The following is a 13401-nucleotide window of genomic DNA, read 5'->3' as shown; positions in this document are numbered from 1 at the left end:
CGCCAACACCCTGGGATTTCATGACTGCCAGAACAAAAACAAATGCCACGTTCAGTTCACTGCAAAGAAAGGGACTCATTAACATGATGTGGCTTTTTACTTGACCTTAGTAAGGTGAGTAAAATAAAATTTCATTTTATGAGATTCAAAATTATCAGCTGCATACCTGCAGGAATTCTGATGAAATGGCCAAGTGAAATTACTAACTCTGTTTAATTCTAATTATTACTAGACTGTAGGTCACTCTGAATTTCTAGCTGAGAGGTTGCTGCCTTCCCTCCTGTAATAAGGTAACAGAAAAACAAACTTTAAATGTCTTTCTGGGAAACGATGTAAAATAAAATGTAAATTTCTGTCAAAGACATAACTATCAATTCTGAAGACACAATAATCTCAATGCAGACTTTAATCCAATCTTTTTTGAGTAATAATAGACTTTTAGACATCTATACAGTCATGTTGCTGCAAAAAAAAATCCTAGTTAATACTCAAAAATCAAACAAACACACATACTCTATCAATAAACCTTATAGTAAGAGAATTGGAAAAAAACAAACAAACCCCAAGAAAACCCTCCAGAAAACAAACAAAACCAGAAAAAAACCCAAGCAAACAAACAAAACCACCACAAAAGTTGCCTGTGAAAATAACATTCACTCCTCCTGGTCACAACATTAAAGCACCAGGTCAACTGCCCTACCTTGGCTGTCCCAGCAAATGCAGGGGGAAAACAAAAAAATCCCCATCTAATATGAAGCACTGGAGGGAGAATGAGGATTAAAAAGTCTCTTTGCACATTATGGTCATGGGAACCACATTAAAGTATGAATGAAAAAGATGAAAACCTTTTGCTTAAAAAAAGCCTATATATTATTTCTTCCTTATTTTCTGCGGAATACACCACCATCCTCTCCCCAAATAAAAGCCAGAAAGCCAGTAAAGAAGTACAAAACAGCAATCCAGAATCCAAAACTGTTGTGAGCAGAGATTTTTTCAGCAGTGCATTTCAGGGAACTTTGTTCCCTAGTGGATAGAAATTAAAGTGGAATCCTGTTTCAGCTCCAGAGGGACAATACCTTACTGTTGTTCCCTTTTATTTTCTACCTATATTAACTTGCTGTGAAGAGGTCAATTGTTTCAAGCAATAGCTCCATTAATGATGCCACTATTTGGGTTTGGGTTTTTTTTTTTCCACAATTCTGAAGGAAAAAAATCTAACACTCAAACACACACTTCACTGGTTTCTGTACTTGCTCCACTAAAAACTTGAAAGCAAACAGAAGTGTGTTCCTATCAGTACTGTAATCCTTTAAGAGAGGAACAGCCTTTGAACATTTTGAACATTTATTCCTGATATGACACCAAGCTACATCACCATTCAGCTCAGCAGCTGCCAGAACCACGCTCAAGGAAAGTTAATGTGCATGCTATGCCTCTAAGCCTGTTTCACTTTGTGTGTTTCAATATTTGCTTTCCCTACAGGTAACACAGATTAACATTCATGAGTGAGAGAGAAGAGAGAAAACAGAAATCACTATTTTCTGAAGTTTTCTAGAAAGCAAAGTACTCAGCAGCAGCAAAACCCCATCTTGCACCACTCCTTCCCATTTCAAGGTCTGCATTGCTACATGCGCATTTGAAAAGTCACAAAATGCTCCTCAAAACAATTACTCAGAAGTTCATCTTTTGGTTTCTGAGCTTAACAACAGCACTTCACAGATCTCTCCTTGTATCACAAAAGGTAGGGAAGACTTCATTCTGCCCTCTGTATTAAAGAGGTAAATAAAGCATTGGTTCCTTCTTTCTGCTTTGCATCTACTTTTAAATTTCTCCTTTTAATTTTTAAAGGCTGCACAACCTGAGCAATGAGCCTCATTAATCACCACTGAATGATTTAACCCAGCCATTCAGTTCCAGATGCCACTCAGTGCTAGAGATATGCTAATTCCTTCCAAGCTTCACCTCCTTTCACAGTTGAAACCATAATTTTCCACAGTGGTGAAGACAGGATTTTACTCCGTGCATGGGGCCTCCTGCCAATCATTTTTATGACTAGCACAGCACAAGTTTCATTCCACAGTTATATCAGACCTTTGTGCTCAACCTGTTCATTACAAACATCCTCTCTCCTGCATTCTGCTGCTAACACACCATAGCCCCAAACTCCAACCTCTCCTGTGCCAACTCCTGCTCTGGGAAGAAAAAAACAAGAGTTTGTTACTATCCCTACTTACCTTGTTTCCTCACAATACTTTTATTTTTTTTTTCCTCCCTTTATCACCTCCTACCATTAAACACTTTGATTATGAAGTATCTGTCAGCTGCAGTACCTAGAGCCTTAGACATATTCCAAAACCAGAAAGCTGCACTGACAGAATTGTTTTGTGAGTGGGAGGTGAGGGGAGAAGCATTTCAGCACTGAAATCCCAGTTCTGAACCTGCCTGGCATCCAAGAGATCTCCTAGCACAAAGCTACAGTAGGTACCAAGTTTCATACCAGGTGCCAAGAGGTTTTGATAAAAGAAAAAGCCTGGTGACATTGCTGAGCTCTTGATCAAAAAATGGTATTTTAGGACCTTGTATTACACCTTCAACACAAACAGAGATCCACCTGTGGATCTGGGGGCTGCTGGCCTCATCTTGGGCTTGTATGATTGGGCCTGTTTGGCCAACAGGAGATGCCTGGGTTGAAAAATCTGCTTTTGACCAGTGTTAGCAAAGTGCACTACAAAAGTGGCAAGCTGAGAAGTTCCTGAAAGAACACATACTCAAATACATTTTTGACTGGCTTCTCACCCTTCACATAGCTAGTGAGGCCCATGCAAATTTAAAGTTATACAGCTTTTTTCAGTTAATTGGCTCTTAAGTCAATGTTCACGACAATCTCAGTTTTCAGACTGGCTAAGAACCCACAATGATCCACAAACATTTGCAACTGAAGATAAAGTCAAACACTTTAGGCAATTTCATTTAAACACTACAATCATGATTTTCAACAGGCACTACTGATTTTAAGTGGCTCCAAATTTAGATTGTAGGGTCCCAACTCCAACATATCACAAGGCACTGGATACCAAAAATCTGAGGTCTAGTGTCTGTAAAAAATCCAGCCACTCTTTCAAGCATATCCTCCATCAAACACCATTTAATTCTCCTTTCACCTGTTTCCAGAATGAAGTGGAGCCAATGCACATCTCTAGGCCTACACTAAATCCTTGGCCATGTATTAAGACCTAATTTCTAAGAGAAAACCTGTTAATGTCTGTCATGCTACTGTAGAAGCAAATAGTAAAACTAAAGTTTTCTATACTTGAATTTATAACCATGAACTGCTCTATGAGTGTAATCTTCCACATAAAGGCATTTGAGCAATTAGATAAGAGGCAATATAACTAACCAACAATCTAAAATAAATACCTCGCCTGAGGACACGCTAATTTCAGAAGGCACAAAAATGCCAGCCAAGCAAGTTTTAATGCAATGCTAACATGAAACAGTTTAACAGTTCCAAAGAAATCACAATTCTGATTTATGTACAAGACAGCCAAGGGAGCAGAAGACAGAGTACAGAACTGAACATGAAGAGCACACAGACTACACAGCTCTCTCAGATGGCTGTCATGGATGACCCCAGCCTGCACATAGGTTACATAGGCAGTCCCAAAACTGAGCTTATTCCACTCCTAATTCACCATGCAAGATGAAGAAAATAAAATATCAAGTTTAAGATTTTAAATCCAGAGCTCAGCACGGGCTTGTCAGATTTACAGACCTTTAATCTACAGTCAGGGGTGTTCATATTATTTTAATCATTCACAATATTAGTATTAGACTTAAGGTAATGCAATACCATATTGAGCAAATAATTCCCAACAGAAAAGGGCAGCTTGAATAATTTTGCATATCTGACTATTCATTTCTTCAAAGAAAGAGTATGTATTTTAAGATGGCAGCAGTCCAGAAAAAATGCTTGTTTTCTATTAAGAATATTCTTACCACTTCAATAATAACAATAATAATGCATTCAACTACCCATTTTGGTCTAAGCTGAATTTATAGGAAGTTGTACTAAAATTAAATGCTCTAATTATTTAATTTCCAGTTATTTACTTACATGTAAATAAATAGAAACATTTAACATAGTACAAAAAGCCCTATGCCTCTCTAGAGGAGTAAAGACAGAAAAAAATACTTAAATAGCAGTACCTTGTGGAATTTACCTCTACCACCAGTGAGCAAACCCCTAGAGGTCCTCTCCTGTTGTTTAGATGTGAAATCCAGTAATTTTTATGGAATTTCTTTGAATGCTAAGGAAGAAATCTTCAGCTACACATTTACTATGATGTGAAAGTACAGATGCTAATACAAGCAGTCTGTACATGTCAGCCTTCTGAATGAGAAGATAAATACCTAAAATGCCTTTATTTAAAAATGGTTTTATGCGCTAGCCATATATAGTTTATATACGTCTAAAAAATCCCTTAAGAGAAAAATGTGTAAAAATGAGGTAGAGATGACATTAGGCTACTGCTTTTACCAAAACCAATGTACTGAACATTTACATCTGAAGGCAAAGGGCATGCCCAAGTTGCACCATGAGGACCTCCACTCCTCCAACAGCACATCTGTTCACCAAAACCTAGATGGAAAAGTGCTCAAGTTCTGTGTAGGTCTTTGGGTACTGGTGCTGAATGAAACTATGAGTAAACTTGAGGACCTGAAACGCAGCTTCCACTAAGACACAAAATTGCTTTATCTGTTTGTCGTAAAACAAACAGATTTTTTATTTAAATCCACAAGTACATTTTCTGCCTATTAACAGTAGATCCTCCTTTCTAATCTTCCAAGCTTCTGCTCCCGGAAAACACAATTAACATTACTCACCACTAAAACACAAGGCAAAATGTTTTCTATTCCCCTTCTCAGCATGGCTTGCCTCCTTTTGGTAAGGCCACCTTAAGGTTATGCCATTCCATAAAGCATTCTGTCCTCAGCAGAGGTGAAATGACTTGGCTGCTCGTGGGTGTGAGCAGAGCACTCTGCACCTTCCCCTTGGCTGCACTGCTCAGATGGCACGCAGGCTCTAATTAGAAACACTGGCCGCACGCCACTCACAAATCTCATTACTGTCAATTTATCAATTCTGCTTTAATCAGTCATACACAGACACACATGAGTCTTAGAAATTTTCCTAAGCTTCAGAACAAGAGAGGCGTGGAAAATAACTACAGGTCTGAGAATAGTTCTCAGTATTGACTTCATTGGTTGTTCATATACTCCTTCACTTTCTCATAAAAAAAAAAAAATTAGTTTCCTCACTTTGTTTTCAAAAGACAGGAAAGGAAATAGAATATATTTTCCCTGAGTCCCTATTCATTGTTTTACTTAAGTGTAGGACATTTCCCATACTATTTACACCTGAAATGGAAAATCCCACATAAACAAACATTTCTCCCTGTGTGCTGTTGTCATAACACCAATTATATCATCTATATTCCTGGTTTGAAAAGCCTACCTTCATGATGTTCCAGAGTCATATTTCATCATTTTTGTGGATAGATCTGGGTAAATCCACCATTTTTTCCTAAAGAACAGTGAACCAACAAAGAAATTCTGACATCCATAATTAAATTCATATATTGAAATTCTGATTTCAATAAATATTTACCATCACCTTCAGGGTAAGGTAACTCACAGTACTGGCTTTTGTTAATAATCAGGATACCAAAAGATTTAGCTCCTTAAAAATGAGAACTCGACTCCAACCACAGAATAACATAACTCTGCACACCTGACTGAAAACTGAAGTCATCATTAGTTTCCCAGGTGTTACACATTTTCTCTGTTGAGATTTTCATTACTACCAAGTCTCAGCTGTGAGAGTCCAACACAGCTGGTTGCATCTATGTCAGCATTACAAAATATTTGTGCTCATAAAATATTTTTTTTTCTTCACATAAAATGTCCTTCTACCCACAACAATTTAGTGCTGATGCTAAGGCTGACACAGTTACCCAAGAGACAGCACTGTATGACTGAAATACACATGTATAGAAGATATGCACCTCTTTCTCCTAAAGAAAATATAAACTAGTAAATTATCTCCCTTAAAAGCACCTCTAGCTTTCAAGATACTTAAGAATATTTTTTATTGCTCTACTCTCACCTTCTGGTCAACCTGCTCATCACCAACAGAAAAATACTCTTAGTTCCTCTGTTTACACAATTTATTGGACTTAAAATACACATTGGTTGCTACTTCAGTTACCTCATTATTTACCTTACAATTTTATGAAGAGGCACTCAGGTGAAAAGCTAAGGAAGGTTATCACCACCAAATAAGATTATATAACAGAGCACACAAATAAAATGTGTCAGGATCTCAACATATGAAATCCTGAAATGCCATTTTGTTTGCTTGGAAAGAGCAAGGTCACAAAATAACCTCAAAACGCTAACAACTATCAACAACAAAATGACTCATTCCAAACTATCCAAATACACAAAACCCACAACAAAAACTTAAACGTTGACAATGGGAATGTTCCCTATGAAAGGCAAATTTTTGAAGGCAAATACCAGGACAGGACACCAAGCCAAGTGACCGCCATGCACACAGCACATTTAACAGCAACAGAAATTCTACACTGACAACTGCAGCAAGTGACCAGACTTGCTAGACACAGCAAATTATCATTATATTCATTAGGGAAAGCTATCCCATAATGAGACATAATATTACAGCTGCTTAGGATTGTGAAATAAAACTCTTCCAGTTATTTAGGAAAATTATGTGCCAACTAAAACCAATGTTATTTGAAAATGAGGGAATGGGTTCCCAGATATTTTAGGTGCAACCATAGATTTCCCTGTCTTTAATTTCTAAAGGTTTTTTCTTTCCACCTTCAAATGAAAACTAAATTGGTCTTTGGCCATCATTTCCAAAGCAATTTATGTTCAAGCATTGTTTGGCAAAAGCATTTGATGTCTAGTATTAACATGATAACACTGCTACCTAAGTGTCAGTAGTTTCTGATAATATTTTTAATGGCCCTTCTACTTTTGTAAATGCAATCAAAATCTTTTCCATGTACCCTCAGAAGTATTCTTCACATAAATTCATGTTTCCCAATAAAATCTTATGGACAGTACACATGATTCCCCTAAAATTCAGTATCCTGAACATTACAGATGATCCCCGCTAACGAAGTTACTCTTCAACAAAAAAACATCTGACAATCAACACTGCCTGCAGTGAGCAAAAATCAGCTTCAGTGTTGCTCTGGTTTAAACTGAGATAATTGACAGGCAATAGGGAAAAAAAAAAAGTGTCTCTTTCTAGCTGAAAAAAAAATTCACACTTATGCAAACTGAAAAGAAGAAAAGATTTCTACTCTCCACAGATACTATCAGTACTCATAAGGATAACTGGCTTTGTATCAAATACATGGATACTTGGAGAATATTTCAGCACAAGTAAGGAATTATCAATTTTATAGCATGTGGTTATTTCTTTGCCAACTTTAACTCTTCAAACACAACACAAGTGGGGCAGCTTCTTCAGCTCTAAGCTGCTGGCTCTATCTTTCTTAAATATTATTCCAGTAAAATTACTTAGAACAGCACACAATGCATTAGGGATAGATGAAAAAATGCGATTTTTAAAGTTTTCTTGGGTGACTTATTTGCTTTTACAGATTAGGCATTTAATACTTCCATAATCTTTTGAATTACTGTGTATTTTTTTAAAAATCTCTCCTAATTTACTACTATTAGACAGAGAACACATAAAAGGAGTACAACCATTTCCAGAAATGCTCTAGCACTCCATGAGGGAGCTTTTAAGTTCAAACTTCTGAAACAAACAAACAAACAAAATGTATCAAGGAAGTGGCTGATTTATTTACTCCACTAGGTAGCTTAGCCAGCTGGAAAGGACTTTGGGGACACTCCATGGGCACCCTTAAACTCTTAACCATCAGAAGATAACTCTCCCATGAAGGAATGAATACAAGAGACAATTTTGCCCTCCACTGGCTAGAACTATCACTGAAAAACACTCCTGCCTTGCTGTGTCAGTGCTGCCTGCTCCACACAGCATGGAAAAACCTCTGGAGCAAAGGCACCAATCCCATTTCAAGGGCAGTAATTAGTAAGGGATAACACGGACAGGAAAGGGGGAAAGGGTGGGTGTTGAGCAGATGGGAATCAGCAATGCAATGAAACAACTCGTCGAAATATAAAGATTTCCACGGAGGGAAACAGAAAAATCACAGAGTAACAAATTTAGCCTTGAGAATTGCTAGAGCAGTGAACACCCATGTGGAAAAGCAAAACCTTGACACTCATTCCCAGCAAAAATGTTCTGCATGTTGCCCTTCAGATAAGGGAAAGCTTTTCTTTCCCAAACATACTCATTTGATGCTGCTGCTTCCTGGGGAGCAGAGAGATGAAAAATCCATGGAATCTGAAGCAAAGTGTGCCTCAGAATGAAGGAGAAAGGGCAGAAAGTAGGTGAATACTCAAGAAAACAAAGATACCAGAGAATTATCCCTTAAAGCAATTCTTATTCTGTATGCAAAGAAGCATTGAAATTACACTGGGAGAATAAGGGAGGAAAGCTGCTATATTCCAATTTTCAACACTATTCAAATTTAAATGTATTCAACATTTATTAACCACAGGCTTACATGAAAGAAGGTACTTCACAGGATCCCACAGAGACAACACCAAGGTAAAAATTAGGGGTTTTAAATTTTAAGTGGTTTACCAATTACAGTTTTAACAAACATTAACCCACTTACTTTTTCTGTTATAATTTTTTTTCCTCTTTCCCATCCCCCAGTCATTTCCCACCTCTCAGCAGAAGTTGCTAACATCCCATTTAGAGTGTGGCCACACAAACCATTGATTCAGCAGTGGGTGTAAGTGAGGGAAGGGAGACCCTTCAGTGGAAGAGGGAGGAAAGGATCAATCAACTTGCAAGATCAGCTGTCAGCAGAACTCAAAGGACTTCAGTGTGGAAACTGCTGTAGATGACTCCTGTCCTTCCTTCTGCACTGCAGCCATCTGCCCTCAAACTTCATCCTGCCAAAGGTTTCTGGCATCTCCATTGTTCCAGACACAACACTGAGTATTTGACCACACTCTACTTGAGGGGAAAAAGAAATTCCTCCTGGTGAAGGAGCTGAAACAGCGTTATTATCTGGTGCTTGTCTCTTAGCTTTGTTACTGAGTTTGCTTACATGACAAAATTAAAAGCCTTCATAAAAAATCATGGCTTTTTTCCTCTCCAACTCAGCTGGAATCAACATTATTAGAGATAGCATCCCCAACCTGGGAGGAAGAAAAAAATTTACAAAAAAACATTGCATGCAACTTTATTGAGCATTTATATGATTAAAAGATGAGAGGAATAAAAGATAAATTAAATAAAATTGTTTCTTAACTTGGGAGTTTAAAACATCCCAATACATGGTCAAGTCACAGAGTACACTATCCATGAAGTCAACTTTTCTTCATAGGTGGGGATGATTGCCATGAAAGTTTCAGAAAGAGCAAATGGGTGCAAAGCCTCTTCCCCATTCCATCTGTTTCTTCCATCTTCCATTTGTTTCTTTCCATGTATTGCCAAGGAGGCAATACAGAGAAAAATCAAATTAAAGATAGCATGACTGACATGGTCAAAATTGAGCAGGGCAAGAACTACTCAGGGATGCAAAGTTTGCCATATCCAAAGCCAAAAGGAACAAACTAATACCTAAGAGCAAAACTTCAGTAGTTAAATGTATGATATAATCTAGAAACAGACATAAGTTACTACAGTTAGTGACATAATTAAGACTTAGAGCTTCAGGCAGTGAACTTAAGCCTTTCAAAAACTTCATTCATTCATTCACTGACCAGATGTCTCATGCTACCATAACTTTAATGACTCAAAGAGTTCCTCTGCAAACTTACAGGAATCAATTAAATAGAGAAGTTAGCGCCCAAACCAACCTCCACCATGGCACAAGCATTCACTGCGCTCACTTAGCCTGTGACAAAAGGCGTTCCTAAGAGCGAGAAGCAACACTGCGGGGAGACAAACCCGTTCTCCGGAGGGAGTCAAGGTCCTTGTGCAGAGATAAACCCGAAACCCCCCAAGCCCCGGCAGAGCCGCATCCGCTCCGAGAGGGGCGCACGGAGCCCAACCCGCCCTCCACACTGCCCTTCAGATCTGTAACCTACAGGCACGATAAGATGCCCCAACACGCCTAAACCCCGCGCAAACTGTGCCTAATGAGCACTAATCCCCCCTATCTCCTCGGCCATCTCCCCCACTCCCCCTGAGCACGCCGGCGCTTCACTTCACACACGTGCGTAAACTTTATTCACAAAACCCATCCCCAGGAGCCCTCCCTTGCCTCCCTCACCGCCCGGGGGACGGCTGCGGGGGCTTAACCCGGCCCGGGGGCTGGCACGGGGGGATGCGCCACGGACCGCCCGGCCCACGGTGCGCGGTACCCGCGGGCAGCGGCACCGAGCGGCACCGCAGCCACCTACACAGAGTCCCAGCCCCCCGGAGCTCAACACCAGCCCTGGTTACATCAATGGACCCTCGGTGCGAGCCCTGGGACCAGGGCAGGACCCGGCGCCGCGCATCCCCCCGCGCCCGGCCCCGGGCAGCCCCCACGGCCCCGGGCAGCTCCCGGGGCGAACGCGGGCCGGGCGCCCGCAGGGTGGGAGCCGAGCTTCGTTCCCGAGCAAAGGAGGGGGCCGGGTGAAGCGGAGGGGCCAAACTGGGGGAGCGAGGGGGGGAAAGGAGGGGAGCGAGGGGGGGAAAGGAGGAGAGCGGCTGCGGGAGCGCTGCCACGGCCGCGGCCGCGTGTGTGACCCGCCTGCGTGAGGTGGTTACCTGAGGTGACACATATGAATCCAAAGAGGTAAAAGTGAGCAAACTCCGCGATCATTGTCCTCGGGTGGCGCCTGCAAGCAGTCTCATGCCACAAGAGCGGGGGGAAGAAAGGAAGAGCCCCCAGTTGTAATTCCACAGAAGCTTAAGGCAAGCGAGGTTCTTTAATCCCGCCGGAGTCCGGGGCGAGCCCCCTCCGGGCACGGCGCTGTCAGGTCCGTGGGGCTCCAGCCGCTCGCCAACTCCGGCCGGCCTCCCCTCTCCCGGCCCGGGCTTTCCTCAGAGCGCCTTGACACTTCCCAGGACTATCCAAAGCGATAGGAGACAACAAAAGATCCCCGAGTTCCCGCAGCGGAGCTCCGCCGCCTCCCGAGCACAAGTTGCTGCCCCGGCCCCAGACTCCGGGACCAGCCGCTAACGGAGCGCAGCCGGGACGGGCAGGACCGGCCACCGCCGCCCTCCGTGAAGGCGAGGAGCGGGCAGGGAGCTCCGCGAAGTGTCCCCGCCGAGTCAGTGCGCGCCCGGCGAGCGGCGGGCAGAGCGCGGCGGCGGAGCGGCGGCAGCGCCCGCTCCCATGGCGGGGGAAGGAGGCGGGCGCGTCGGGGGCCGCGGCGGAGCCCGGCCGCGGTCAGGCGGGGCGGCGGGCAGGGGAGCCCCGGCGGCTGCCCCGAGCCCAGCCCAGCATCGCCGCCGCCCCCGCCCCTGCACGCGGGAATCCCACGCTGGCCCCCGCCCCAGCGCCGGAGGAGGGCACAAGAGGGGCGATGGAAGGAAAGAAGAAAGAAAAGGCAGGGAGAGAGGAGAGGGCGAGCAAAACTTCCCCGGGCCAACGCCCCCGAGCCACCCACCCCAACCGCCCGCCCTCAGTGCGGCGGCTGCGGGAGGAGGAGAGGGAGGAGGAGGAGGAGCGGCTCCTCGCCTTGCCCCGCCGCCGGGGCAGGGGTGCACGAGTCAGGCGGGGCCGAGCCTGAACTTTCTGCTGTCACGTCGAGCCGCTCGCCTCCGCCGCGGGTTTCCCCTTCCCCCTCCCGGCCGCCTCCGCCTCCTGCCCGCGCTGCTGCTGCTGCTGCAGGTCTGGTGCCGCCTCGGGACACCTTAAAGGAGCCGCACCTACGCGGCCCCCGCACGCCCCGAGCGGCGCTGCCCGGCCCGGCGCTCCCTCCCCGCCCGCCCCGCCCTGCGCGGAGCCGGCGCCGCCTCCCGGCCCTGCCCCGCCGAAGGTAACGCGCGGGGCGGCTCCCGGAGCCCATCCCCAGACAGGAGCGCTGGGAGGGGATGGGGGTAGCCCCGGGCGCAGATGAATTCGGATTCCCCTCGCCCACCCCCGCTGAAAGCAAGCAAAGACACAAAAGCCCCGCGCGGGTCTCCACCGGCATTCCCGAGGCTGCGCTTCGCCGGGTGGTTCCCAACGCCGAGGCCTGGCCGTGCTCCAGGGTGGACCGAAGCTCTAGGAGAAGCATCCTCAAATCGTCACTCCTGCGGTTGAGTGCACCGACAAATGCTACAGGAGCAACTCCGCATGGCCATGTCACACCATGAGATGTAGTGGTGGGGAAAGAATGGGAACACTACAGGGAACTTGGAAAAACTTACACTACCACCTCACAGAAAAGCTCCAGCTATCCCTAGATTTGATTCATTGAGGATTGAGTGAGGCAGAAGAAGAAATTTCATTTCCAACCAGCATATTAAATATATTAACCACACTGCAAGCAAATCTGCAGTGGGATAATCAAACTATACAGACAGACTCTTGATGTACTTCCTGTCACAGGATTTATACAGACCCCATGCTGTTATCAGCCAAACAGGTTTGGGTGCTGGCAGCCACAACCATCAGTCAAACCACGAGGAATGTCACTGAGTTTGCCCCATGTTGTGTCCCTCAGGGGAAACTGACCAAAAGTCCAACAACAGAAAGGTCCTGTGCATTGCACTGAGTCTGTTTCAGTCCACTTTTATGAGTATGAGATACATAAAGACTGATTTTAAATACTGTAAATCAAAACCTGTTTACATTGGGAGAGGAGGCTCCTGGTTGTATGTATATGATTATCTGTATCAGCAGCAACCAAACCAGTAAGATTTTCTTCTAAAACTGATGAGAATTGTTGTACATCCAAAAGTTAGAAAAACAATCTAGTGTTTTACACCAATTAATTTTCACAGAGAAAAATGAATTAGTGTCCTACAAGAAACACATTTAGAAAGCAATCATAACTGAAATCAGTAGCAGTGAATAATTTTGCATATGAGCATATTTCTTCAAGCTGTACCTAGCCAACCATTTCTCTTCCTGTTGTGACCTCATGCATCATCCTGCACTTTATGAAAGAAAAATGCATTAGCACCTCCACAGTTAAAACCACACAGCATAAACAGTGAAGAGCCCCGAGATAATCCTTGAATCCTAGTGAGAAGTTTGAGATTTCAATAAATTAGATTTGGGGTTGTTCTTTTGTAATTGATTAAATAAACAGGAGTCACATGCAGGACTGAAAATGGGC

The 13401-nt window shown here is 43.6% G+C and overlaps 2 protein-coding genes across 2 annotated transcripts in view; one reads left to right on the top strand and one right to left on the bottom strand.

The window, feature by feature from the left end:
- Positions 1-5738, bottom strand: part of ROBO1 (roundabout guidance receptor 1) — a 288045-nt gene extending 282307 nt beyond the window's left edge. Inside the window, exons 1-2 of the mRNA XM_059466209.1 lie at positions 5696-5738; positions 5516-5584 (exon numbers count right to left, since the gene is read on the bottom strand). Of these exons, the coding sequence (XP_059322192.1) occupies positions 5516-5537 (22 nt within the window). The 5' untranslated portion in view covers positions 5538-5584; positions 5696-5738. The remainder of the gene's footprint in view (positions 1-5515; positions 5585-5695) is intronic.
- A 5244-nt stretch (positions 5739-10982) lies between these two features.
- Positions 10983-12118, top strand: LOC132087263 (basic salivary proline-rich protein 2-like). The gene is made up of 2 exons (XM_059493265.1): positions 10983-11023; positions 11293-12118. The coding sequence occupies exons 1-2, from the start codon at positions 10983-10985 to the stop codon at positions 12116-12118; spliced, it is 867 nt and encodes a 288-aa protein (XP_059349248.1).
- Positions 12119-13401: the final 1283 nt, after the last annotated feature.

The sequence above is a fragment of the Ammospiza nelsoni genome, chromosome 2, assembly GCF_027579445.1.
Source record: "Ammospiza nelsoni isolate bAmmNel1 chromosome 2, bAmmNel1.pri, whole genome shotgun sequence".
In the NCBI taxonomy this organism is placed as follows: domain Eukaryota; kingdom Metazoa; phylum Chordata; class Aves; order Passeriformes; family Passerellidae; genus Ammospiza; species Ammospiza nelsoni.
Note: the sequence above shows the minus strand (reverse complement) of the source record. Positions and strands in the feature narration are given on the sequence as shown.